General features: G+C 41.6%; 1 protein-coding gene across 1 annotated transcript; it reads right to left on the bottom strand.

The window, feature by feature from the left end:
- Positions 1-472: 472 nt before the first annotated feature.
- fam163ab (family with sequence similarity 163 member Ab) lies at positions 473-16,865 on the bottom strand. Its single transcript, XM_064331339.1, has 5 exons — positions 16,007-16,865; positions 4,319-4,428; positions 3,824-3,847; positions 3,461-3,575; positions 473-2,727 (listed from the first exon to the last, which is right to left on the bottom strand). Exons 4-5 carry the CDS (start codon positions 3,551-3,553, stop codon positions 2,365-2,367), a joined length of 456 nt encoding a protein of 151 aa, XP_064187409.1. The 5' UTR covers positions 3,554-3,575; positions 3,824-3,847; positions 4,319-4,428; positions 16,007-16,865; the 3' UTR covers positions 473-2,364.
- Between the last annotated feature and the right edge of the window lie 7,705 nt (positions 16,866-24,570).

The following is a 24,570-nucleotide window of genomic DNA, read 5'->3' as shown; positions in this document are numbered from 1 at the left end:
GAAGTAATCATTTTCCAACTGCAATATTTAGTAACGCTTTGGATTTCTCTTATTAGTCTTCTTATCTTGTATGTAGTATGATCGTGGAGAAAATTCATAAAATAAAATGTATATTATCCCACGAAAAATACATTTGCCTGTCATAAGAGTATATTAATAAATGGTTAAATAGCAAGCAAACAATGCCTGAAACACCACATTCCCCATGTGTATTCACTCCTTAATAGTTTAGTTCTCAGTTTTAGGAATGAAGCCAATTATATTTTTTGAGCATGCAGTCTATTTTATGTTTGGTCCATATGAACACAATTTCCCATTGTGCTAGTCAACCAGATCAATCCAGATATGCAATACTGGACCTGTACCCTGCACAGACCTTTCCTTTATTCACACAACACTCAATAGCCAACTAATATTCCTATTACAATAATTTTATCTCAAAAGGTCTTTATGGAGGAGAACACAGATATTTGACACAGAATTTATATATGTTTGCCATTTTAAAGCAAGATGTCAGGCAAGACAACATAAGGAGTTTGTTGCAGTTATTAATATTTAATTGTCTTCAAAAGGGAACATTTGTGAAATAAGTGGGCATTTCCAATGTGTGTGTTCTTTATCTTAGAATAATATAACCTTTAAAAATACAGTTAATCTTAAAAAAAAAAACAATAAACCAAAGGAAATAGATGCCAGCCATGTGTTTATCTGACATTAGAGATATAACTGTGACAAAATTTGACAACCAAGCTACAGGCAAGCAGTGTCTTACAAGGATACAATGAGCTAAGGTCCTAGAATTGGACACTGAGTGGGCATCTGAATTAACTGATTAACAGTTATTTATACTCTATGTAACATGTTTCCTTAAAAAGCCAGGACCTATGGGAAGAGGATATTGAATGTTGATAAATGGTTACTACAGTATGTGGTCACACATCGTAGTTGTGTGGTGAGGTGAGTTGTGGGCTCCTGAAAACTGAAAATGAAAGGGGAACATTTTTTTTTAGAACATTACTACAATTAATATCAATAGTATTATTAGTGTCACTTTATTTTCTTTTTTTTTTTTTTGCTTTGCTGTTCCAGTCAAGATTTTAAAAAAAATGTTCTTCACATCCTACACTGAAAAAACACAAATAAGGGAAAAAATAATACCATACGTATTGCAAGCATTATTGTCTAATATCACTTTAAAAGGTGCATCAATGTAACAAAAATCAAAAGTAAATGAATGCAGACATTCCTACTATATTAGAAATTCAAATGAACACATAGATAGTGAGCGAAAAAGAGAATATATGAAGACTAATTAAATAATGAAGAGAGTGAAGAGAGACTGTGGAGAGTACTCCCTTGTATGGCACAAACTACTGTATGCCTCAGTCAAACTTTGTCTTTCCATAAATGACCACAATCCCACTTCAGAATGCATATTGACTGTTCCCAAAGTCATCCAACCTTAACCAAATAAATTACCAAATAAACACAAATTCTCTAATGCATTTTTTTTGCATCACTATCAAGATAGATAAGAACAGTATTCTAAAGTTTTTTTTTCTTTTAATTTTAGCTCCAGTGCCCTGTCTCAAGAAATCCTGGCAGCATCAGATGTTTAAGGCTACAAACTAGCCTAAGAGTCTCCTGGTAGAACAGCATTGTTACCCTCAAAATCCAGATGGAGAAACTCTGCTCCAATGGCCGCTTCAGACTCCAACTTCCCAGCAGTCTTTCTGTCTGTGACAAAAGCCATTGGTGTCCTGACAAAACTTATCTTAGTTCTCCTTCAATATTATAATAAACAGCAGGCTAAGACAGGTAAAGCAGGTAATAGCTGCATTGCTTGGCTCCTGTTCACTGTTTCTCTCCATGTGTTGGGTGTGAATGTACAGTACTTGCATAGAGAAAGCTCTGAAATGTTGACTTTATACAGTTTTGCTCACTATTCAGTTAAAAATGCTGATCGGAAAAAATGGCATCGCTCAGGACTTTTCTTCCCATGTTCAAAAGACAAATATTATTTTCTTTTGTGCCTGACCCAAAAGTACACGCATTCTTTTTATTCATTCTTGTTAGCAGATAAGACAAAACCACAAGTTGTGGATACAGGTACGACAACAATATAATTAGCCCTCATACATTGTTCTAAATATTTGTATTTTCAAAATGTCACATGTTTAGTGGGATCCAGTGGGAAGCAGGGAGAGGGTAAGTTTTGAGCCTGGAGCCCCAGGCATCTCAGGAACAGTCCTCAAAGGTTTGACGAACCCTCTGCCAGCATCTACTCTAAACTGGTACAGACGACAGAGAGACAGGGGTTCTGCGGCCTGGTCCGCGGGTGGGAGATTCTCAAGTGTCCGCAGGTCAGACCTCGGTGCTGATGGCCCGTGTGTTGGTGTAGAAGTCCAGCGGGTTGCGGGAGCTCATCGGGGCGCTGTGCATGGAGGAGAGGGTGAGGGACAGCGCCGGGTTTTCGTAGTGCGTGGGCATGTAGGTGATGCGCTCGCCGCCGTTGCGCATCTCGTCCGTGGTGCGGATGTAGAAGGGCGAGCTGTAGGGCGAGCAGGTGGGGCAGTAGTTTCGGGGCGGCGCGGGGTCGGGTGACAGGGAGAGGGGGGTGACGGCCGACCCGTCCACGCCCGGTGCGCTGCAGGCATTGCAGGCGAACTGTGGCTGAGAGCCTGAGCCTGTGTCCCCATCCAGCTCATTCTTTTTACAGCAGTAATACTGGGGGGGGGGGACAGAGGGAGACATGGGTAAGAAAGCTAGTAAGAAAGAACTCGGTGAGCAAAACCCGGAATCTAGATGTGTACAGGGGTGGAAATCTAGGTTGAGAGATGTTTTGACATAAAAGGACCAAATTAACACCAACGTTGCTCGCTTTTTACCCAGATGTAGCCTGGCTCCATCCTAGCTGGCTACAAAACTTTCACTTTTCAAGCAAATGTAGCTGGGTTTCTCCAGCTTTTCAGAATTTACAAAAATGTTGGTAAAAATACCGGGGAAAGATAGAGGGACAACAGAGAGTTGACAGAGAGTGAGAGACTCCATACAGAGACAGATGATCAGGAAGAAAGATGAAGAGAAAATGATATAGAAGCAGTAAACAGAGAAAGAGAGAGAGATGTGAGAAGAACAATAAGCACACAAATGACAGAGACATTGAAGTGAACAGTGGAGTAGCACATGTGAGATTAACCATAAAACATTGAAAATTAATAACAATATTGAATGAATGCTTATGCTTTATACCTTATTTTTTGTGTGTCCCCTTTTTAATTCTAGGCTATTTAGCTTTGGGTGTTTTAGTGAGGCTCTATTTAGGCTCACCTTGCATTCACAAATATGTACCAAAAATAGCATTCCAGTATTTCTTTTCATTAAATCTATAGCAATGATTGTATGTACATAAAACCTCCGTTTCCTTGTGACCATGTTTTATCTGAGATTCAGTCCTTACCTGGAGCCTACAGTAACAAAGCACTGCTATGATACACAGGAGTATCACCGTTGCGAGAATTCCTCCGGTAATGACAACAGTTCCAGCTGTCATCCGACCAGATCTCCATCAAACCCTGTATGCAGGCAGACAGTCACAATGGTCGTGCGATTATGCTTGGCTGAAGTGTGCATTCAGGCATTCAGCATGGATAATTAACGGCATTCTATTACTTTCACTTCTGTGAATACAACAGGAAATTAAAAATCTGGATAAATGTGCATTCAGGTTCATGTCCGCCCTGTGAAGGGGTTGCAAGAATACTCTGACAACATAGACGGAATTGAAATTCTAGCATTCAAATCTAAAAATGAAAGAACTTACATTCAGCAAAGTGTGCTTTAATACCTGCAGGGCAACACAGGAAACCAGTAAGTTACAAATTATTTTGTATGAGTATAATAACATACATGCGGTTCTGTATCCAACTGCTTTGAAGTCACATGAACCAAGGCCACTATTTCCCAATTAAACTAATAATACATTCTGATTTTTAAAAAAATTTGAACATTTAAAAAAAGTTTCCTTTTTTAACATTTCCTCCATAACTCTATATTACCAATCCTATCTTTCGCCTTTTACAGTAACATCGTTCCATCAATTTTGGAGGAGGAACACTTGCCTGTGTGTCCACTATAATCAACAAGCGGATATTTAGTGAAAATGAGCAGGTATACTTTGTGCTCCATTTGTCTGACATGTTTCCACTACCACGTACAAGGTCTTAAATGGTCTGTAATTGTGTTTTTCATCTGCTACCATGCCTGTACTAGTATCAGTCAAAAGGAATGACAGCCTGTTAGTAGTGAAAGTACTCACATCAGAAGAGAGATGGAGGGCAGACTGGAGAACTGCCTGGGAGTGGCGTTTCAAGTCCTGCTACAGAGGGGCACAGATTTGGGCAGATCTTCACACACCTCTGTTTTATCCTGTGCAGACAGGGGGGGACAGGGGGGGACAAGAGAATGTTATGTTGGTATGCAAATTCACTCAGCATACACATGGCAATGGCATTATTTTTAAAAAAGGACTTCTTTCATCAGTACAAGAACATGGGAGAATGCGCACAATTCTGAACGCACCAAAAAAAAGATATGAACACAATATGAAGCATAGTGGGTAAAATATGCGCCACAATGTACACATACACTTTGTGATGTTAATCTGTTTCAGCAGTTCCAATGCTCTCCACGAGATGGGGCTACATCACAAAAAATACCAAACGGAAAGCGGTGGATTGGATTACATGTATTTTACATGTACAAGATAATCTTTTACTCCATTTTTTTCACATCAAATATATTTTATACAAATGTAAACATATATACATATACATACATATATATGCAGTACATATACACACACACAGTGTGGGGTCTGGATTTATATTGACTTATATCAGTTTTTTTTTTGGCCAAAATTTTTAAGACATGGTAAATGGACTGCATTTATATAGCGCTTTTATCCAAAGCGCTTTACAATTGATGCCTCTCATTCGCCAGAGCAGTTAGGGGTTAGGTGTCTTGCTCAAGGACACTTCGACATGCCCAGGCCGGGGTTTGAACCGACAACCCTCCAACTGCCAGACAATCGCTCTTACGTCCTGAGCCATGTCGCCCCGGAATTAGAATCAGAATCACAATTGGAAGGCAATTTCCTTTTTTATATATTTAAACAAAATGACTTCCGTACGCCGAAATGGGTAGTTCTCCATTAGATGGTGCCTGTTCCATTATCCTGAACCAAGAACAATAAATTATAGACAGCAATGAGGGAGCTTTTAAGCTGTGATGGGAGATATGCAGCTTGTCTCTTCCTCACAGGGTGTTTCTACTTCATCCTGCTGTCCTTTAGAGCTAAGACAATGTGCAGAGAGGTATGGGGCTGTGGGGGCTGGGTCACCTTTCATTCACACAGGGAGTCAGCGCATCAAGCAAGCAAGTGCTGACAGAGGGACTGCTGGGCTGGTCAACCAGACAGAATTGAGTTTGACCAGCACCAGAAATTTGATTTAGGAGTCCGCCTAGCGAAATGCAATTATGCCGCTGGGGGAGGATAATGACCGCACAGGGGGGATACAGGGGGCACGTGGGAGCCGGGGGGGGGGGGGGGGGCAGTCATGTCTGCTTCTCCTCTTCGCTTTCCCTCCGGACAAAACCCTCTGCTACAGTGATGAACACTCGCTTACAAAATGGCTGTCACAAAAGCTTCATGAAAGAAGGCCTTTGGATGCAACGTCATAGCTTACAGATTACTATCTCTGTCCAACACTTTGGATTCTAGCACAGGATCCATAGCGCTTGCTTTCCAGAGCTGTTTTAAAAGAGCGACATTAGCATCAGCTTGGCTAAATATCATTAATGTCGGCCTGTTTTGTTGATAAGAACAATGATGCATCAATCGTCACATGCCCTGTCATCACAGTGACAGAAACCAGATGTTCAAGCATAACTTTAATTTGGTCGGCAAAAACAATATGCAATTAAACTGCGGACGACATCCCAACAAGGTAATCATAATTATCTGGAAGTGAAAATACCGTTAATTACAGACAGTGACAGACAGACAGAATTTGAGTTATTTCAAGGGTAAAAATACTGGTGTGCGTAGCGCTTACCGACACACACCCTCGCTCAGTAATAATCAGTCCATTACGAGTGTAATCCAATTTTAAACAGTCCTTGCCTTTCTCAGGGCAACCTTTTCATCCTCACTCATGTTTAGGAGTGGGTGAGGGGCGGCGTACAGGAGATGACGTCTCCCTCCCCCACCCCCCCACTCCCCCCCCCCCCCCCCCCCCCCACCGCCCTCAGCCAAGCACACAGACGCATCATGCTCCGGAGAACGGACAGGCCTCTTCAGACTCTACTCACAAGAATCAGAGGACGGGCAGTTCAGCATTGCCACTGCTGGGCCCAGATCACAGCAACAATAGCCTACGAACACAGCACAGACTCCAGTCCCTGCAACTGCTGCTATCCTGTGCAGAACAGGCAACACATACAGGGCAGCAGCTTTCCCATTGTCTATGAAGGATGATCACACATCACACACTGCTTTTATGATCAATATTTTTGATATCAACATTGCAGAAACAAATTCAATAGTTACATCTAGTTACATCGTTATTAATAATAATAATAATAATAATCATAATAATCATAATAATCATAATAATAATAATCACCGTTGATCAGCATCATTATAAGAAGCAATCACAAATTAATTTAAAGTAGAATCTTTCTTAGCAACTGGGGATAGGTAGACAAATGTATTCTTCTCACAGACAAACTGAAGGAAATTATTGAGGATTGTCCCTTAAAAAGTTTAAATAATACAACTCCACTGGCGTTGATTGGCTTTACTTCAAGCACACCAAGGGTATTCAGGACTGGAGGAGTGCTGTTGTGTCACGTGTGTGCTGGGGGGCTGACTGGACCTGGCGTTTGTGACGGGGCCCCTGGTGGAGACCGTGCAGCTCAGCAGATCTGCGGAGAGCCGTGTGGTGCAGGCCGTCAGCAGGCCCCCTCCATCATCCTGTTCACTCTATTACAGCAATGAGTCTGCAGATCAATAGACTGACGCTCGTATATCTACGTTGCCATGGCGCCGAGGGCCGTTTTCCCCAACTCTGACCCACTCTCCTCCTTCAACACCTCTGCTCTGCTTTTTTCCTCCTCTCTTCTTCACCCATATTTCTTATTCTATTCATCGTTCCCCTCTTCCTCTACGCCTTCGGTCTTCACCATTCATGCCATTTAGCTTTACAGTTTTTTGGAAACTGTCCACCCTGTGTTTCCCATCCCTGTTTCTCTCACAGTCGTCCCATTTCTCCCCCGAGCTGTTCAGCAAATGAGCCGTTCGCTTCGCATTGTCGATTTTTACCATTAACCAGAAATATTTTCAGACGAGGAAAAGAGTTACTGTGACTAATTACAGTTCACAGTCACACATCTAATGCTACAAACAGGGGGAAAACGGTGTTAACAAAAGAAGTCTTCCATAAGCCATTTACGCCATTTTAAAAGATATCACATCGGTGGTATTTTAATGCTAAACAAGCTGAAATGGACAGCAAATTTCTGAGCTTGTCCTTTATAATCTCTCTGACAGCTGCAGGGCCAGTGATGCTAACCCCAGCTTTGGAAGTGACCAAGCCACTGGCCCCTTCTTCTTCACTGTTTTGGTTTAATTTCGGCATGAGTTGCTCATAATAGAGCTGCAACCACTAACCCTTCAAACACTTTCACGTCTTAATCAAAATGGCAGCTTAAACCAACAGGTGCCACTACGCACCAGATGTGGAGGAAATTCTGTATATGGAATGTCACATCAGAAGACATCTGCACATCCACAGGTCTGCTGAGACATGACTGGCTATCAAAGTACATGAACACATATGTATTTATGGTACAATACCCATATTCACTACAATATACTGTAGGTAAAAAAAGTAGGAGCCAAGAACAACTTAATTTGATATTACGATGAAAATACTATCCAGTTTGCTTAATGTTTGATGTCAGCTTTAACCTAGTGAACATTTCTGGCTGATCATGATGATGTCACTTGAGAAACTCCAAGCACAGGAAAGCGGATATTACCTCAGACACATTCACGTTTCAGTGGCTCCTGACAGCTATCCCCCGTCATGAAAGCAGGACAGCAGTCTGGTGCTGATCACAGTCAGAGTTCATCTGTAAGACTGAGCTTTTCCATTCTCTCTGTTTGCAGATATTTTTTATCTGGGCAGCATCATCTCGGGTAAAACTGGTGACCGAATTTTAAAACTCATCTTCATGATTTTATCAATATCTTTCAAGTGTTTCATCTTAACTCATCAAGTAAAAGTGTCAAATTTAGTCAGTAGTTAGATTATTGTGTCAGACTTACACATATTTATCTTTGCGTGTTTAATCTTGCAGGTAATTTGCAGTTATTTTTTTTCAGTTACGCTAAACCTATTTTATAGCATATAATTTACATTATATCAGGAACGGTAAGTCTTTAAACATCGTTCAGGCTGATCTACATTTGGATTAACTTGTTAATACATTTGAAGTTATTGTTATTCTTATGAAAATTATTTAAAACATAAATTTGCATAGATTATCAGGGATTTATTTACTTTATTTACTGGGGCACATTTAAATAATACTAAATTTCAGGCAACAAGAAGCCAGCAAGAAATCTCGATGGCTTCTGTTGTGTTCTGTAACCTAAAAAGCTTTTCATAAATGAATAACTGTATTTACTGAATAGAATATAAAACTTGTGCCTACTGGGAAAAATTGTCAGAGGCAGAGATCTAGAGTCAAATAAACAAATCAGCAAAACACTAATTACAAATTGTGATCATTTGAAAGAGGCACAAGGGATTAACAGTTGGGAAGATTTCTTGACAGTAGAAAATTTATAAAGTGAACATAAGAAGGAATGGGAATGAGGGCAAAACATGAACCTCTGAATCCAGACAGGCACTGCCACACAGTGAACAGAAGCTCGTTTCCTGTGAAGAGGGCATCTGTCATTTGAAATTCCTCTTCATTGCTTTTTGCACAATAAGATTTTTGTGAAATTTATGCCAAGTGTTTTTTTTGGACTCAACAGCTAATGTTGCAAACCATCACAGTAGATATGTCCAGGTGCAACAATGACCGGGTCTATTTCAGACCTGGAATAGTTTTAAACTAATAAAATAACTGAAGAGGCAAATCCCTGTCTAATATGCAATGAATAGGTACATCTTAGTTTGATTATTCCTTAGGCTGCACAATCTGGATGAATTAAAAACCACATAAACAGCCAGGGTCAAAACTATTATTGAAAGGACTGCTATTTGGCTCATTTGGTTAAGGCACCAGGCCATAAGGCACGGATGAGCCACACAGTCTCTGGCTACCATGGCCGGTAACACCCAGGGTCGACATGCAACTGGCGACTGTGTCGAGCAGGGTGTGGGAGGATTTAGTCGGTCAGGGGTCAGTGTTTTAACCCCTGTCTAGCAGCCTCTGCTGGTTGATCAGGCCCCTGGGGACTGCATGCTAAACAGCTGCACATGAAAGGTCTTCCTCTGACTCTACAGCTTAGCTGCGGTCCGGGGTGTAAAGAGAAGCAGCTGGCGAACTGCGGATGATCACACTGGCGAATCGGCAGTGGGGCTCACGCATGAACGCGACTGCGGATTTAGATAATCGGACATTCCAAATTAAGGTGGGAATTAGATATGTACAGCCCCAAGATGGGTGCCAAATTTATAAATTTATATTTTATAAAAGATAAAAGCAAAAAAAAAATAAACTACTATTGAAAGAGTGGTGTCCTCTGAAGCACCATTAGTGTCACGTTTGCAAACTGTGATTGTAAGGGCTTTCGATTAATCCCACTTACAGCATTCGTTTGATAAATTCCACGAAAACTGCATGGCTTAAATGCATGAGCTACAGTGTCACGACTGTACAAAAGTTAAATCCATTTATTCAAGTGGTTTCTCACAAATCTCCTTGCCTGCATAAAGTAGGTCTCTGCTTAAGCCTCACAGTTCAGGGAATTTATTTTAAAAAAATTTATTTGGCCCACTGTATTAGAGAAAAAAATTAGCCAGAATGGGATTTATGGTCACAGAGTTAATGTAATTTGTATAATTCTGTTATCAGGACGTACAGTTGGTCTTGCTTCTGCAACGCTCTCATTTGTTTTGTTGTTGTGGTACACCACATTCAGACATCTACACAGCCATGACTAAAGCAGGGACAGTGTTTCATCTTCACAAATCAGCTCTTATTCTCTCGAACACATCAAGAGCCACAACTTCAGGCTGCCAGGATTCTTACAATTCTCTCTGTGCCTTTCCACCCCTCCAGAAATTCCCAGATTTAACAATGCACTTTTGCTAGGGGATGCCACTAATGGAGGCAAGAGGCTTTTGTTTAATATGTCAGGCCAGCGGCAAGGAGCAGTGAACACATCCTTGGTTTGAAGCGAAGCAAGCAGTGAGTCAGTTTGTATATTATGCAGTCAGACAGATAAGCAGCTAGAAGAATGAGCAAACCTTCACATAAGCCTGATCTCATTATGAGATAACGCAGGGTTATATGAGGGATGACACATTTGGAGAATGCACACAGACAAAAAAAAAAGCAGAAAGCCTTTTTTTGTACTGTTCTATCTGACATTGGGACGCTCCGCCATGTTCCTGTGCACAGCATGCCTCCCGTTCCCTGTGTACTCCGACTCCAAGTCCACACTCAGGCCTCGCTGGCCACCAAAGATTAGGGTTACTGCCAAATGCCACCACAGCCAGCGGAATGTATAGAGACCAGGAAACACAAGCGTTTTTTTGGCATCGGGCACCCAAGTAGTACAACTCCTCCCTCCGTGCATTTGAGCAATTCAGTAATGAGTCTTGGCCTCTGCTAGCAGCGCTGTCTTTTTATAGCTGCGCAGATGAGTTATGATATGGGGAGCCTCTGAACAAACAGGAAGAGACAGTGCTGTGCTACCGGGCACAGCACCGAGCCTGAGGACGGATGACAGAAATGCACAGGCTCCCGCTCGGCATAAAAAATGTTCAGACAAATGCACTGTAGTCACTTATGTTTTTCCCTGCTCCTGTCTGACTGCCTTAGATGTCTCTGCTCTGTTGCTCAGAAATGACCAGCAGGAGTCTGTGTAACAGCAGAAACAATAGGCAGGATTATATGGACTATGTACTGTACATATCCAGTATTACCATTAATAAAGCTAAACTTCATATAAACTCAGAAATACGTTTGGCAGAGGATTCACATGATGATGATTCACCGATTTAGCACATCCTTCTACGGTTCTTTTGTATTATCAAGTGTCACTTTAACAGATCATTAGAAACAGGTGGCTTCCTTTTTCAGATTTGGGTAATCTTAACAAAGCCTCTGAAGATAGGTGTCCGTTGTGAGAGAAAAGGGCAAGCACGATTTTCACTCTCGACGCTAGGCTGTTCTCGGCGGGTACGCTGCTCTTCCTCCTCAGGAAGGCCCGCCCGTCTCCATCTCCTCTCCCGCTCCCCGGCCATTTCAGGCTCCAGCTGGGGCCGAGAGCACCAGCGGGGCCCTGCCGCCTGATTTATGGCCGCTCCGCACGCGCATCGCGCTCCAAGGACAAATCAGCAGCAGCCGCGGATGTCAGGCAGTAAAGCAGTGTTCTGCCGCTGACTGGGTCCTTATTCAGCACTTGCTGGCGCACTATTTAATTCACCCGTCTTTATTCAAAGTAGCTCGGAAAATGGAAAGGGGGAGGGAAAGAGAAGCACAGCTAACGCAGCCTACAGATGACGACGTTTGGACCCCTCCAGTAAGGCCAAGTGCCCGCCAACGGTAATCACCATTTCATACGAAAGCAGAAAAATTGCCTCTTAAAATTACTATGTCCGAAAACAAAGGTCTTGCATTCTAATATTGCACAAAAAATGAAAATGTTCATCAAAGTCTTAACAGAGAAAGCCCTCTCCCTCCCCCCAAATCCCAAAACCATGAAATCTCTGATAAACTAGATTGTTCGTAAAGGGACAATATCTCTGTGTTTGGATTGTGTAGAGAGAGCTGCGTCTTCAGTTCAGTTTCAGGACAATTATGACTTCCATTGTTTTACTTGTATTTTCCAAAGGTACATTTCCATTCGGTTCCATCTGGGCCTGCAGAAACACCACTCCATCTTGTGTAGTCCTGCAATGCTGAAGCTGACTGCAACAGCTCTGATTCATACTTAATAGGGTGAAGTGCTACCTCTGAGTTATAGAGTCATTTTTCCTGCACATTTTACGAGATTATCATTGCTTAAGATAAAGTAATTGGCCTAAAGAGACACATGATTGAAATGGAGGAACAAGTGCTGAAACCTGAAGCTTATCCACCACACTCCACTCAAACATGCTGTAATGTATTTCTGGTGCCCTTTCCATTATTCATAGCGTGGTGAACACAACAACACCACTCTGCCAAGATGCATATTCAAAACAGCTTGTTTTACTAATCCACAATGTCAAAAAACACAAGGCAATGGGGAATTAGTAAAGTCAGCTTGGCTCTGTGGAATACCTGGCAGGTGAGGAAAAATGACAGACCCAATCCTGACATTAGCACCCGGTCATGAATAAACAAGTTGACATACCATGACCAGGCGCAGGTTATGATTATGTCCCTTATACTGGTGATTCCACAGCTGGAGAATCATATGAATCTTTCGTGGAAGCGCCCATTAACTTTGCACTTCGAATCACAGCGAGCCTACAACTTTAAAGGTGGGCTTTTCAATTATTTACACATCATTCCTGCAACAATATTTTTCCATCAGCAGGCAATTTTAAGCCAGGTAGTCAGGTTATGCCAACCCCAACCCCCCTCCCATTTTCCCATCTTCTTCAAAAAAGCACTCATCTCTATGTGTGCTGAGAGGAAACGCATCTACAGCCAGGACAGCTGTATGGCTTGGAAAAACCAACTGAAGGGGAAGCAAGAAAAAATTCTCCTTTTCATTGTCAATCATAAGGGGTTCAAAGGAATCAAATAGCCACAGATTGCCACATACTGTAACCTCAGTCCTCCATTACTGAAATGCAACAACTATTCAACTTCACTGAATAGAGAACGAGCCATTTTAATCTAGCTCACTTGTTTCACTGGACTACCTCTTTATTTAATTATAATAATACTTATAACACTCATTCAACATGGTCACTGACCACAAAGAAGCCTTTCAGTTCTCGACACTGCCCAATAACGAATACCCTTTCCAGACAATGAGCTCTCTGCGATGCTAATAGTTATAATGCAGTTTGGATGGTAGCTGCCCTCTAATTTCAATTAAGTCAATCAAGCCTTTCATTGAACTTGGAAACGTCTCACAATTTTACAAGATTTCAACCTTTAAAATAATAGATATACAGTTTCCCGTGGCTTTGAATAAGTGACTGTTGTGTTCATTAACAGTCCAAATTATTTTACCATTGTTCATGCATTAACATCTACATTCTTTGGAATGTTAAGTAATTTGTTCAAAGTTATTTCAAATGTAATATAAACAGAATCTTCAGATATGGTTTGTATAAAGAAGAGTATCTGTTAAATGAGGCAACTAATGGTTTTACAAAGAGAACATGTCTTTGCCAAATGATTAATTGTCAATTATTAATTATACAGTGTCAAAATAAATTTCACAACAATAATTTATAAATTAACTGAAAATATTCCTATGAGTAATGATACAAGAATTATTCATAGAGCATCATGGGGAATTAATGACATATTGAAATTGTATATTTATTTCCAAATTATGAAACTATGGACACCTTGGCTCAAATAATAGCGAGTCAAATAAATTACAGAACAACGTTTAATTACATAGGAATACCCCAACCCACCTGAACCAAAGATATTCAAGTTCAAACCACCAAAAGGACTGATAGTGCCAAATATTAATTATGAGACAGTTCTTGCAAGTGCATGTAATAATGATTGCATTATGTTTAGTTTGTGTGTTTTACAGCATTGTCCACCTTACTAGTTCAGAGGATAGAGAACACAGTATCTCAAGGAAATTGATCCTGCTAAACTAAATTTGGAAAGTAAATATAAGTATTTTCCTGGGAGATCACGACAGGAACAGAGAATTCACAACATCATTGTCATAAATAAAGTGCCTTAGCTAACAATCTGTCCCACCGAACTGAATCTGATCAGAAACAAGACAATCCTTGTTGTTTAAGGTCCACTGAACAAATATCAAAGGTTTACCCCACAGCTATCACAGAACATATGAATTTAAGTGGAGTTTGACATTCAAATGAAGTTTTCTTACAAAAGTCAAGCACCTGTACCAGAAATTCAAGGGATGCACAAAACAGATGTAAACTCAGTGGTGTGTCTGGTAAGTCTAACAAAACACTCTTCTGGTTTTTAGTTTCTCACATAACAACTTTGGGGACTCTTAATAGTTTTACATACTGCCCCTAGCATAATGTGGCCTGTGCCAATATATGCACCAGACCTTGTTCCCTTTTTAAACTGCAGTTGTGCTAATGATGAGCTGTTGGAAGTCAGCAAGAGATCCACGGATAACCGTGTGCTGAGAAACCAAGGTAAGGCATTGTATATTCCATCAGCAAAATGAAACTACTGTTGAAGGTGGAATATCCCAGTCACATGGCAGTCACGTGGTAAAATACTTCTATGATCAGACAAAACAATGGCTGAACCACACTGGATCCAGTGAAAACATCAGCATGGTCCATCTGTGGACCAACAGGAAGGATGATGGAAGCAGTTCAATGGTGACCTTATACAAATATGATGTAGGCCCAATAGAAATAGGACACAATGTGTGATATTCTGGGAGGGGGGGAAAAAATGAAAAAAAAACTAATTAAGACATCGTACAAACAACAAATTGAAAGGGTGAGATAAAAATTCTGAGATAATATACAGTTTACTGCATAACAAATCAAGCTTGTCATAGCATAAGTTAGTTCCCACATGTGAAAGCATCACTGTTTCAAAACACATAGTAGTAGGTTCCTCTAACATTGTGATGCCATCCCCATGGCTGGACTGACAAATACAGTGTGAAGGGTGCCTTCCCAGAAAAAGAAACATATAACACATAGCAGGGCAGCATTTCTTCTACAAGAGTCCACCTGTCTCCACCATTAAAATCACACCACATCTTCACTTGATGATCAGGCTTTCTGATGCCTCATCCAACCAACCAGCTATGGGCAACACTCTGGAGCCCCTTGGGAAATCACTGTACTGTAGGCTATCACTGCTCCAGCTGGAGATGAGGGAATTAGGAAGAAATGGAATGATGGAGAGACATGAACCTCAAGAGACTACCACTCCATAAGTCTCGCTCCTGTATCCTCTTTGAAGAGTTGCTCTGAAGGGTCACTGGTTGTACAGACCATATGCTTCTACACAGTATTGCTTTATGGATTATTCATATCATGTGTGTGTGTGTGTGTGTGTGTGTGTGTGTGTTCGCATTTAACGGCTTGAAAGCCAACCATGTTCTTCTCAACTACAGATGTATAGTGTTCAGAGATAAACAAGAGAGTACGTTTCTATACCCGAATTACATTAGGCCTATATTAAATTCAATATCTCAGCAGTGTGAGACGATTAGAGAGACGGAAATGAGAAATGGTAAAGCAAGACGAAACATTCGTGTAACGCGTTAGTGTTCTCCGTGTGCCACTACCCCACATCGCTCTAGTAGCATGCGCTCTGTGCGCAATTAGCCTGCACTCCGCAAGAGACACATTTCGTAACAAAATACTTCAGTTTCAGAAACATACTATATAAAACCTTAATTATTAGAGCGCTGTCATATACTAATGTGAATCCGCAAAACAGTCACCGATTTCACACATGCACATACTGCTGAAACAGTTTCTTTTTCCGAGCGAAATCGAGAAACGTTTTTTTAAGGCAATTACAGTTACAGACCTGTCCTGAGCCCCAGAAGGAACCTTACCTTTCCGAACACGATTTCACGATGAGTGAAATGCGATAGATAGTCTCCCAGTGAATGTTTCCAGATGATATAGTCTTTATCGCGTTATAGTACTATACGATGGCGTGATTCGTTTAATTGTTTCCACATCACACAAAACAACTTATTAGTCGAGTAATTCAAATGCTACATTGTTGTTTTCCTTACTTCAAATACCTTATTCCCCTCTTCTGAAGTGCAACGGCGACGAAGGCACGAGGAATTACATTGCATTTCTGGGAAAGACGAGGGGTAACGCTCGAACAGGGATTGCGACTCCAAACACATCCAGTGAGTACACCGCGCGCGCTGCTGTTCCCCCGGGAAGAATGCAACAGTCTGGGTGATGGATTGTATGTTCAATAGAGGTCAGAGTGTAAACCCACAGAGGCAATAATTTTGGCGAAAGGAGCCTCGTCACGGTTTGCAGAATTCAGGGAGATGCATGTAAAAAAGTGTAAATGTACAAGCCAATGCCGTATTTGAGAGAATTATATAATATACCGAAAAGAAAAAACTAATCAGTGATATAGTTCAATTAAATTACCATCTTGGATGAAAAAAAAAACAAAAAAAAAACAATAAAACTGAACGTACTATTCCTTTCCGTCCATCACGCCCAACTGTTAATTCGTTTCGGTCATCTTTAAACTGAAAAACCTCCAAACGAAAATGTTAATCCAGTAAGAGGACAAAAAAGAAGGGAAACGTAGACAGTACGAAAGTGAAAAGGCGTCCTGTTGAAATGTGTAAAATTCGGGGACGGTCGTAGATGGGGACGGTCCTGCCCTGTTTTGGAAAAACGAGGCTGTAGGGAGCGCAACTGGGAGGCGTCGCTTCAATGTCCAGTAATGGGATTATGCAACAGCTGTCTCTAGTGTTCTTGAGAACGGTACAATACAATATACTACACAGTTCGACATGTCTCGTGTTATACACTCACATGATGACAACAGTGTATAGCGCTGCGCAACAGCGCAAAAACTTGGATGTTGCAGGCTACTTCAGGCATAATACTGCTCTGTCCGAAGGAAATCCATTCTCATTGTAAATATAACTACTATGGCGACCACTATGCTATGCACAAAAAAACATTGATTTTCTGAATTATTGACTGTCAGGATTCGTAATAATTATTAGTATGCCCTTAATCAAAGAAAGTGGCCGTCTGAGAGTGGAGATGGAGCTGTCCAAGGTACCACCTAATAAGAGTAAGAAGTGAATTTTTGAGCTGGCTACTGCTGAAAGTACTCAAATTAGATGCATATCACTGGTACGCAGTTGGCGCTGTATTACAAAGGCATGAATAACAGGTAAAAGCCGACGTTTTAAATCAAAAGGAAGCTTTGAACAATTTCTGCACAAACTAAAGTATAATGGAAAATATGAAACTATTCAATTACAAATGGTACAGTATGAACAATGTCAGATCACTTCTCTGTACTTGAGTTTGCCTTTTGCCTTAAAAAATGGCACAAACACGCAAAAATATGTATACACACAATCATAAATTTGAGATGAATTTGGTCAAAGGAGTTCATAAAACACACATTCCATACGGAGATGGAGTGGGGGGGAGGTGGTGTATGGGAATATTTTTGACATCCTTACATTTTCGCTTCACACACTGCAATTGTTCACCACCTAAGAGATGTTTCAATTTGCCATGTATTAGCACATTTTAATGTAACTCAGACATACATTTATACAGGGAGTTCGGCAACACTATAATGAAGTGTTACATTTTTTTTCCATTGCTGGCAATGTTCAAGAGGTTGTAGAAATATAAAGGAGGGAAAGATGGTAGAGAAAGAAATAGGTTTAACTTCAGCGTCTCTGGCGCTGTGATCTGAGCACTGACTGGCTGTATAGCCGACGAGGAATGCCTTTGACTCCCAGAGCTGGGATATTTCTGGGTAAGATTATTGATTTCTGAAAACGATCAAGCAGACTCGGAAATCATATCCCATTTTTAAAACGCTTAGTTAAGCTGCCGCGAAGTTCGTGTCATTTGAATAGTGACCTTATAGAGGAAACCGAGAAAACTGATGACATAAATGCAGTTCTGCGCGTCCTGGCATGCCAGGGTGGGTTCGTGTGTTGGTCAAACAGGAGTTTTTCAAATGTACTATTCAAATGATATTGAGTTGGAACATTTCTCTTCTTCATTAATAAATGGAACAAGCATTGACATACAGAAGGAAGTGTTGCCCTTTAATTTCCTGGCACTTACATTTTCAGAAAAGACCTGTCATAAATCTCCGCGGGGAGACGGAGTCGGGTCCCATTCATTGCACTTCTCCACCAAGACTGGGACAACCTGCAGCATTAAGGGCGATGTCTCTATGGCAACCATCAGCATCCTGGCAAGCAAGAGGTCTGTGCCGGGCAGATCAGACCTAATATAATTTCCTGTGCAGCACTGTGCTCTTATCTGATACTTATCATTTCTTCTTATTCCCTTGGTCATAGAGTTGGACAAAAGTCTTGCTGCATTATTTATCGAATGATACACTTGATAATTCCTCTCCTAAACTGCAGTGTCTCAGTTCAGGCTAAACTATTATTTTTTCTTGTTTTTAAACATGTAGTCATTTTCAAGTAAGACTCCTTCTGTTACATATTTGATTAAACATAAATGGTTTACAACATAAAACATATATATATATATATATGTATATACACACAAAATTTTAAAAGGCTTTTATTTACCTAACTGGAACTTCGTCTTTTTAGGCAGTACATCTGTTTGTAGAATATTAACATCATTTATTAGTTACTTTGTGTAATTATTCCCTCGTTTCAATTGAACTGACAAGAGGTTATTTAAGATGCAGGCGGTCTTTTGTAAGAAGCAGGAATAAGTGCCAGATTGTGATGCATCAGAGAGGCATTGCATCAGCTCAGGATGAAAGTATCAGGAAACATTTCTGCCCAACAGTTAACCTGCTGAACAACCACATCCAAGCATACTGCTGGACTGCTGAACACCAGCCTCTGCATTCACCACATCTTCAATGAACACCACACAACCAATCTATTCAGTTTGCACTGGCAGCGAAGAACTTTGTTCATTACAACACACTGAGATTGGTTTCGGGAGTGTTCCAACTCTCACTGGGTTCTCATGCTGATACACAGATGCGCGTAAGGGCGGGGGGATGGGGGGCAGGCAATATAACATGAACCTAATTTCCTGTTGGCAAACGCACGTGAAGCATGAAAGCTCCAGGCTCTGATGGGAATGTGCATGAAAAGGCAGTGCAGCTGCAAAAACCTGGGGCGCTTTAAATCTGTCGCGGGACGGGAGTCAGTTTCCCATTCCCGAATCGTGCACTGCTGCTTTAAAAAAAAGAAAAAAAAAAGAAAGCCCGCGCCGTGACCTAGAGGTTTTTGTAACTGCTGCCGGAATTCTGCATACACATTACGTGCGTTCTCATAAATAAAACTGATGGAATTTTCATTTCTCTTTTGCCGCTGCACATTAATTCGACTTTAAACATGACAGGCCTGATTGAAATGGCCTTTGAACGAGCGCACCGCCGTGGCACATTTTCCATCTTGGGGTGAACGCGAAGATAAATAAACTGGAAAAATGAAAAGGTACCAGTCAGTCAAGCCGTACGCAAAACACATTTTGGAACAGCAATGTATCTAACTGCTTACGTGAAGGGTCAAAAAAAAAATTTACTCATTACAAGTGCCTTTCTAACCCAGACAAATATCGATCAGCTCTCCGTTTCATGTTGATTTAATTCCGTGAGGTAAACCGAAGAGTGTTGGAATGGTTCCCGCCATTGTAATTCGAGCAGTGTGCGGTTTAATCTCACTGCTGATGTCTCCCGCCCACCCCCTCGCTCCCACAGCCATGGCGCTGGAGAGCACCTCAACCACAACGCTGGGGCCATATTCATTCCGGGAGCAGCATTGCTCTATAGTGCCTCTGGAGACCCTTCAAGGCCTGCATTAATTCAAGCAGCCATAAATCCTTGTGAGGAGGCCTGGACTGAACTGTCCTGCCCTTCCTCTCCCCCTCCCCCCCCCCCCCCCCCCCCCCCGCCCCGCCTCTTCAGTATGCCCCTCCCAGGACCGACTCTGCAGCCACAACAAGACCAGTCTCCTGCCACTGACCTCTGTGGCCAAAACAGCCCTAGCAGCCCATGTAAACAGACCACTCTTCAATGTTAATAATCAGCATAAAAATAATTCAAGGTCTTCTCATTGCCCTCAAATTGAATACTGAATATTGTAAACTTGTGCACATGCCACATTTACAGTTTTTTCCCCAAACTGCTAAATTCAGCAAATATATAGTAATTGTGAATTGCTTAAATATTTAATTTAAGTTTGCACCCTGCAGAGGTTGTGTTACCTTCTTTTCACTTCAGTTAAACATGCAAATTGACCAGGGATCAGGTAATCCCAATGGGCCTGGTACACCAAGAAAGACCTGTACAGTCGATGGCCAAAGAATTCTCACCATAATGAAGTAAAAACCCCAAACACCTGTCCAAGAGCTCTGAAACACTCTTCAGGAGGCAGACATGGATGTGGCAGTGACTACTGTCCACAGAAGACTTCACAAAAAGAACTACACCCTAACTACACCCTAACTACACAACAAGATGCAAACCACTAGTTAGCCACAAAAACAGGATGGCTAGGTTACAGTTTGCAAAAAAAAAAAAAAAAAAACCTTGAAAGAGCCTGGAAAAAGGTCTTGTGGACAGATGAGACCAAGATTCACTTGTATCAGAGTGATGGCAAGAGCAAAGTATGGAGGCCAAAAGATCCAAAGCACCTCCCCCCACCCTCATCTGCGAAACATGGTGGTGGGGTGTTATGGTTTGGGCATATATAGCCGCGTTTCCACCAAAATTACCCGGAACTTTCAGTCCCAGGAACTACTTTACCAGGAACTAAAAGGTTCCTTCAGCCAATGGTTGTCTGCGTTTCCACCGGGGTCTAAAGTACCGCGAAGATTAGGCAAATTAGCCCACTGACGTTGTCGTCGGTCCATCTGTCATATGATTTCTTCTGTAACCCCATACTACCACCGACGTAGCCTACATTATTTTCTAATAACCGGGACAGCCCGGAGGGGTTTATTCCACTTATATACAACGGGTTACCAACAATGACTATATATGGTTACTTTTGTATTTATTGATTTTCATATATCCTCTCAAACACATTCATTAACAGCAGAAAACATGCACACGTTGTAAACAATTTGCTGTTTTATTACTTTCTCGTCGTCAATTCCATATAGGCTAATCGCAAAATGACAAGAATAGAACGAAAACTCGGACTTGCGTGAAAATGTAAATTAGTAGTGGTACAGCCACCGTTTGCTTTCCTTCAAAGTTACTGCTAGCCGAGCAGCGAAGTGTGCCCTCCAGATGCGAACCATGCACCATAAATGAGTCCATAGTCTTCCTGGTCTTTTTGTGGAATTGAAAAATGGCAGTAAAATTGATTAAAATTACGGCAGTCTGAAAAAGCTAAAGGGAAGATTACTAGAATTAACCTGTTATTTTACCCGGATAAAAAGTGCGGAAGGTGATTTCCAGTTTGCTTGTACTGTATCACCAATGTTAATTATGCAGAACTACCGCATACCTCACATAACTGTATCAAACGTTTTGAGTCAATTACAACGGGCTAACAAAGAAAATCCGGAAGAAAATATTCAGCAACCGAATGAATCCGTTTGAATGTTTTGGTAGCCTACGTAATATGCTGTCCCAGAACGAATGCTTAGCATTGTATAAAACGAATACTAAAGCAAGAAAAGAACACGTTATAATTCCAAGACGTTGACAGGCTATAACCAAAAGTAGGCTACTGCGCCGCATAACATACAAGTTTGATTTGAAGTTATTATGAAAATAAATTGGTTTGCCGCTGCATATTTTCAAACATGGCGGGTAATGGCGGAAAATAAATACAACACAAATGCTACGAGTACTCGACCAATCAGAAATGTTCAGCGCTGCAAGCTCCACCCAAAAGGTTCCTGTACTTTCGGAAAGTACTACCCCCCCGAGCAGGAACGTTTTGGGGGGTAAAACAAAGCCCCCAGAACTAAATTTAGACCCTAGTTCCTGCGGTGGAAACGCACTGAGTTCCTCAAAAGGTTCCTAGTTCCGGGGTATAGTTCCTGCGGTGGAAACGCGGCTTATGGCTGTCACAGGTACTGGCTCACTAGTCTTCAGTGATGATGCAACAGCAGAGAGCAGCAGCAGAATGAATTCAGAAATTTCCAGAACCATATTATCTGCTCAGATTCAAGCAAATGTCCTCATACTCATTGGACGGCGCTTTGTCCTACAGAAAGACAATGGTCCCAAACATACTGCTAAAGCAACAAAGAACTTTTTCAAAGCCAAAGACTGTAAAATTATTTACTGGCTAAGTCATTCACCTGATCTGAATCCAACTGAACCCGGGTTTCATATGCAGAAGAAACTTAAGGCAACGAGCCCCCAAAACAAGCAGGAGCTGAAGATGGCTGCTGCACAAGTCAAGCAGAGCATCACCGGAGAGGATATAAAAAAAGATACATTTTCTGCATGGTGAAACCAAAGTGAAGACAATTTTTTATTTCTTTTTCAAATAAAACCTGAGAATGTACACCCTAACCGCATGTCCACTGTGATTACAAATCTAAAATTATGGAGTAGAGAGTGAAATCAAGAAAAAATATATTTTGTGTGTGTGTGTGTAATTTCTTCTCTGAAAATTAATATGAAATCTTGGAGAGCAGCCGTTCTGGCAGCTCAACTGCACACAGGCACACGCACACAAACACACACGCACACACGCACACACACGTATAATTCTCAGTGTTCATTATTGCCTCTGCCAGAGATCTGCAAAAGAAATTGGAATTACAGCAGCAGGAGCAGCGGAACACAGTGGAACAGCGGCTGTGAGGCGATGAGTAAACATGTGACTTCACGCATATGGAAGATCGCTAATGAAAATGCACAATATATGCACACCTGCATGTGTGCGGGGGGAGGGGTATACACTGTGGGGCTTGTGCCTACATGAATGCGCAGCATGTCCACAGAATCTGTGTTAAAGGCAATGTGCAATGCTGGAGGGAGGGAGGGTGTCATCCACCTCTAATTTTCAGTGACAAAGCCCTGCTGCCAAGGTGTCTGTGACCACAGGCTCCTCAAAGAACACTCTGTGCCACAGCACTCCTTATTCGACGGCCACATGGAGCGTCAGGTGATCTGTCGCTACAGATCAGCATGGCTGGCGCACGCCAAGGGAATTCCGGGACAAAGTGGTCCAGTTACTTTATTAAGCATAAAACATTTCATTTAGCCGCTCGGAGCTCTCAGAGCACGCTGCTGAAATTAGTCAGAGTGCTGTGGCACGGTGCGTCACCGTTCGCACCGCCTCGCAGGAACGGCACAGGTAATCGCCAGCCAATCGGACGCCCGGAGGGCCCAACGCCAGCACAACAGGTAGCGGCACGGCCGGCGAGGAGGAAGACACGCTGATTGGAGATTTATCATTTTTTTGTGCCAGTCCATTCTGTGATGCCGATGCTTTGGGTGGGAGTCATGGGTGAATTGGTACGCTGATACCAGTGCTACAACTGCCAATTTAGAAAAACAATTATCCTCTAAACCATTCAACCATGCATTTAGCAAGCTCCTCCATAAAAACAGTTATGCAACCGACGAACGCAAACAAGCAGCTCCGGCATTCATAAGTCAGCTGCATAGAGAACGGCAGTTTTTACGATCTTATTTCCACTTGGTATTAATATGAATATATTGGAAGGGCCCTCTCACCATTGTTGTTTAGTCACATTCTTCATTTGTTTTCATCATTTGCACTTCTGTATTCTCAAATCAACCACTTACTGGGTAAGGACTGGATATTAAACGGCATTTACATTGCTGAGCATGGGGAAACACAAACTAAGCCCAAAGAATAAGAATCCTTCTCTACATACAGGTAAACAACAGAGGGTGTGATCTTTTACAAATCTGATCACTAATAACGGGTGTAGCATTTCTCACGCTGTGGGACAGGTGGATTATATGATGACAGCTTTTTATATTTAGTCTGCAGGGTTGAAACGGGATCAATGCAGTGTGACTTTTGTCCTCTGCTTTTCAGCACATTTAGGGGAAATATCTATTACAGGGGAGGGGAATTGATGGGAAAGGTTTCAACTTGGATTTCAGCATCTGAAACTTGGCTTGTCTCACTCATTTTGGAGAATATGGGGAATTCTATAACACCTCAACCCTAAATGTAGATTATGCAACCTCAAATTAAAAAAATGGTTTATCATCAAAGAGTTAACCTCACAGATGCTTCATAAAAGTGACAAATGGACAGCAATCATCTGAATTTCCAAACTTCACATATAACTGTTTTTACACTTCATAAATAGACTTTGTTAGCACGGCTCTAAAATCCAGTCTTCAAACTACACTTTTTTCCAATTCCAGACCTCAATGTTTCAGCATGTCGGTTGTTGGTTGGTTTTTTCCATTCCAGTCATGTGCATT

Source organism: Anguilla rostrata, chromosome 4, assembly GCF_018555375.3.
Source record: "Anguilla rostrata isolate EN2019 chromosome 4, ASM1855537v3, whole genome shotgun sequence".
In the NCBI taxonomy this organism is placed as follows: domain Eukaryota; kingdom Metazoa; phylum Chordata; class Actinopteri; order Anguilliformes; family Anguillidae; genus Anguilla; species Anguilla rostrata.
Note: the sequence above shows the minus strand (reverse complement) of the source record. Positions and strands in the feature narration are given on the sequence as shown.